This window comes from Etheostoma spectabile, chromosome 1 (genome assembly GCF_008692095.1).
Source record: "Etheostoma spectabile isolate EspeVRDwgs_2016 chromosome 1, UIUC_Espe_1.0, whole genome shotgun sequence".
Classification (NCBI taxonomy): Eukaryota; Metazoa; Chordata; class Actinopteri; order Perciformes; family Percidae; genus Etheostoma; species Etheostoma spectabile.
Window position 1 is genome coordinate 31,678,284 of NC_045733.1, and position 4,954 is coordinate 31,683,237.

Here is a 4,954-nt window from a genome sequence, read left to right on the forward strand (position 1 = left end):
GGGTATATAAGAGCCCCCAGGAACCAGGTATACAGCAGACGGCTGCAGGGTATATAAGAGCCCCCTAGGAACCAGGTCTACAGCAGACGGCTGCAGGGTATATAAGAGCACCTAGGAACCAGGTCTACAGCAGACGGTACAGGCTACAGTCAGAAGGCGGCTGAAGGGTAATAAGAGCCCCCAGGAACCAGGATACAGCAGACGGCTGCAGGGTATATAAGAGCCCAGGAAAGGTACAGCAGACGGCTGCAGGGTATATAAGAGCACTAGGAACCAGGTCTACAGCAGACGGCTACAGCGTCTACAGTCAGACGGGCTGGGGATATAAGAGCCCCTAGACCGTTCTACAGCCGACGGTGCAGGGTATATGGAGCGCCCTAGGAACCAGGTCTACAGTCAGACGGCTGCAGGGTATATAAGAGCACCTAGGAACCAGGTCTACAGCAGACGGCTACAGGTCTACAGCAGACGGCTGCAGGGTATATAAGAGCCCTCTAGGGACCAGGTCTACAGTCAGACGGCTGCAGCAGACACACAGCATGGGTAAGACTCAACTCCTTCACTGTTTTTACTTCCTATAAATCTGTTTGTTTACAAAACTCTGTGCAAATCTGGCTACTTTTCAAGAGTCTAGTGGCAGGTTAACAAGTAGCTCAAATGCTAAATTTTTAGATGTAAGTACGACTTATTCTTTAATCTTTAATGTGTTAACTAGCGTCAAACACCAGTACAGAAATCACAAACTTCTCATATTTAGTTTGAACAATTTGAGTGACTTCACACTACTCAAAAGAAAAGATATAGATTTTGCAATACACCAATTTTTAAGTAAGGTAAAGAAGAAGGAATGCTTCAGTGTCGTATTTTTTCTCTTGTAATTTATGGAATTACTGGAAAATAAAACAACTAAAGTTACATAACAGTAGCAAAGACTAGTGTGACTGATCCTGCCTCAAAACTGGATGTCTGCATCATCTTTAAATACTAATGAATGTGGTGTTTCCAGTACTTTCACCTCCATTACTTTCTGTGAGCAGCAAGAATGCAGTTTTACCATAGTAAAGATGTAGTGTTTTTCGCATGTTTTTATGCGTTATGTGTGTAACATCTGACCTGGACATGTTGGTATCTCGGCTCTTTTACCTGTTTCTCTCAAATGGTCCAGTGTATAATTGTCTCATTCTTATTTGGTGATTGTAAAAAAAAAAGAGTTTTTCTATGTATGAATACAGGATTCGTTCACCAACTGGTCTGAGCAAGTGGTTCATTCCCTCATTTCAACTCTCAACTCAAAACACATCTGTTTAAAACTACCTGTTCCACTTAAATGTCTACTGCTCTGCCTTTTCCGTTGTTTTGCTGCTGCATAGTATTTGTTGTGCTGTTGTATAGTATTTGTTTTGCTGTTGTATAGTATTTGTTGTGCTGTTTTTAATATACGAATACCCTGTGCGGCGTCCTTAAGTGCCGAGAAAGGCGCCTATAACCTTCACTTTGTCCTTGGGTCAAATTGACCCGTTTTTCAGTGAATTTTTTGTTTCGAAAGTAAGACAACATTAAATATATCAAAAACCTTTGGAAAAGACTCCTAAAACGTAAAAACAAAAGCACCCACAACATTGAAAAGGTGACAAAAGTGTTGGGAAAAGTGATGATAATGGTGAAAAAAGTGACCATGGTTGACAGGAAGACAACACAAGGGTTAAATGTTTTAGAAGTTCCAACTTCTAAAACATTTATTAAAGATTATTGATTAGAAAATGATATCACAAAGTGTTGTCTTATATCTTACTGTGTGTGTGTATCTGTGTGTGTGTGTGTGTGTGTGTGTGTGTGTGTGTGTGTGTGTTGTGTGTGTATGTGTGTACGCTTGTGTTCCTCTATGTGTATGTTTGTGTGTGTTCCTCTGTGTGTGGTTTTTGTGTGTTCCTCTACTTGTGTGTGTGTGTGGTTTTTTTGTGTTCCTCTGTATGTGTCGTCGATTGTTTTTGTGTGTTCCTCCCAATCCTATGTGTTGTGTGTTCCAATGTGTGTGTGTGGTGCGTGTGGTGTGTGGTGTGGTGTCTGTGTGTTTCTGTGGTGTTATGTGTGTTGTGTGGTGTGTGGTGTGTTATCTGTGTGTGTGTGTGTGTCGGTGTGTGTGTGGTGGGTGTGTGTTTTGTGTATAATAGTGTGTGTGTGTGTTGTTCTCTGTGTGGTGTGTGTGTGGTGTGTTGTGTGTGTGGTGTTTGCATCTGTGTGTGTGTCTGTGTGTGTGTGTTTTGTGTGTTCCTCTATGTGTGTGTGTGTGTGTGTGTGTTATATGTGTGTGTGTGTGTGTTTCCTCTATGTGTGTGGTTTTGTGTGTGTGTGGTTTGTGGTGTTGTGTGTGTATCTGTGTGTGTCTGTGTGTGTGATTGGTATGTTGTGTGTGTGTGTGTTTTCCTCTATGTGTGTGTGTGTGATTGTGTGTGTGTGTGTGTTCCTCTATGTGGTGTGTGTGTGTGTTGTGTGGTGTGTTATCTGTGTGTGTGTTTGTGTGTGTGAGTTAGTTTTGTGTGTGTTGTTCCTCATGTGTGTGCTTGTGTATGTGTGTTGTGTGTGTGTGTGTGTGTTTGTGTGTGTGTGTGTATCTGTGCGTATGTATGTGTGTGCGTGTGTCTGTACGTGTGTGTGTGTTCCTCCATGTGTGTGTGTATCTGTGTTTATGTGTGTGTGTACACAGCTCAGAAGACGGCCCTGATCGTGTACGCCCACCAGAGTCCGGCATCGTTCAACGCGGCGGCGCGTGACGTTGCGATGCAGGAGCTGGCGGCCCAGGGCTACCGGGTCCTCCTGTCAGACCTGTACGCCATGGACTTCAGAGCCAGCGCCACCCAGGACGACATAATCGGTACCAGTGTTCTCACATGAGCTTCAAAAGGTCCCGTATGATACTTTATGGATATTTAGTTTCTGTCAGTTAAAGGATACGACTTAGACTTAGACTTAGACTTAGACTTAGACTTAGACTTAGATTTAGATTTAGACTTAGATTTAGACTTAGATTTAGACTTAGCTTTATTATTTATTTGGGATGACTCCCGCGAGGAAATTAAAGTTACCAGCATCCGTTACAGCATGAGAAGGAGAAAAAACAAGAATACACTACAAAAAACACACAAAACACAGTGATAACAACGGTGATAATAATGCACAGGACAACACACAGTGCATGTGGCCACATGAAGGGATTTTTTGAGGTGACTGGGGTCCGGGGGGGGGAAAAACACGAAGAAAGGTACACGAGGCAGTCAGTTTGGAGGGGGGTAGGTATGTATGTGTGTATGTGGGTCTGTGTGTGTATGTGGGTCTGTGTGTGTGTGTGGGTCTGTGTGTGTGTGTGTGGTGAGGTGTGAGGCGGCGGACTGCCTGTGTTGTTGTTACAGAGAGTTCAGTTCAATTCGGCCTTGTCCTTAAAAAAAAAAGCTACAGCTAAAGGATAAAGCTGCTGTTTTGATTCTGTCGACAAATCCCCCGAAGACCCCGATGATGTGTCTCTCGATGCTGTCTGACTTCCTGTCTGTGGCTCTCAGCTCCAAGCCCATTGGTTCCTATTGAAGACGTAAATCAACACAACTCTGATTGGACAGATTGTGTAGCTAGGTGTCAAGGTGTGACCCCTCAGAGGTCGGTCCGTGTACTCGGCGGCCATCTGATTTTGAAATGAAAAAAAAAACACAACGAAAAACAGCCAGTTTCCCAATTCCCATTAGTGAACATGGAAAACAACCCGTTTTTTGTTTTGATATTAAAAAACGAGAAATAAAAATTTATTGATGGGAACCGGAAAATAAAATACGTGTGCATACGTCTCATTTCTCAATTTTGCACAGTTTTTTTTCGTGACCCCGAAGCGATCGTAAGTAGTCTCAACATCTCCGTACGTGCTAAACTAAATGTTAGCTACTTATATATTGTGTAATATGTTACATATTGAACAATGACAGCACCTGAAATATCCTGCATGTCCTATCCAGACGTGTCATCATCTTTTAGTGAAACCCGTTCGCCTCCTCCAAGGAGAACAGAACTTTCCATTGTCGTTTGCGCAGACCATCGACCATTAATATTAATATTATATAATAATATTAATATTAAGTTTATACACAGTCTATGGCGCAGACATCCAAAGTAGAGAATGACAAATGGCAGCGCGCCCTCTGCTGACCATAGACATATAAAGATATGGATATATCTTTATATGTCTATGGTCAGCAGCATAGACTTATAAAGATATGTAAATATCTTTATAAATCTATGGTCAGCAGCATAGATTTATAAAGATATTTAGATATCTTTATAAGATATAAGATATATCCATATCTTTAAATGTCTATGCTGCTGACCATAGACATATAAAGATATATCCATATCTTATAAAGATATATCCATATCTTTATAAGATATATCCATATATTTATAAGATTTGGATATATCATAAAGATATATCCATATCTTTATATGTCTATGCTGCTGACCATAGACATATAAAGATATATCTGTATCTTTATAAGATATATCCAAATCTTTTAAATGTATGGATATATATTATAAAGATATGGATATATCTTTATAAGATATATCCAAATCTTTTAAATATATGGATATATCTTATAAAGATATGGATATATCTTTATAAGATATATCCAAATCTTTTAAAGATATGGATATATCTTATAAAGATATATCCATATCTTTATAAGTCTATGCTGCTGACCATAGACATATAAAGATATGTCCATATCCAATCAGAAGTCTCTCATCCATCACATATTTCAAAAAGGCAAACAGCTCCTTCTCAACAGTCACACTTGCACGCATTAATTGTTCATGTATTGAATTGTATGTACAAATGTCTGTCTCGACGTGCTGTAGCTAGGTTTTGTGTTTCTGCAGAACAGGAACCGGCTGAAAACCAGTTCTTGAACTGAGT

At 40.5% G+C, this 4,954-nt stretch overlaps 1 protein-coding gene across 3 annotated transcripts in view; it reads left to right on the forward strand.

Moving 5' to 3' along the window:
* Nucleotides 1-4,954, forward strand: part of nqo1 (NAD(P)H dehydrogenase, quinone 1) — a 12,505-nt gene that overhangs the window by 112 nt on the left and 7,439 nt on the right. For 2 of the 3 annotated variants that reach the window (XM_032518481.1, XM_032518472.1), the window contains exons 1-2: nt 1-543; nt 2,705-2,872. The exon at nt 1-543 is cut by the window's left edge and continues 112 nt beyond it. In XM_032518481.1, the coding sequence (XP_032374372.1) occupies nt 540-543; nt 2,705-2,872 (172 nt within the window). In that variant the 5' untranslated portion in view covers nt 1-539. The remainder of the gene's footprint in view (nt 544-2,704; nt 2,873-4,954) is intronic. The other variant, XR_004332426.1, reaches the window with a different exon arrangement.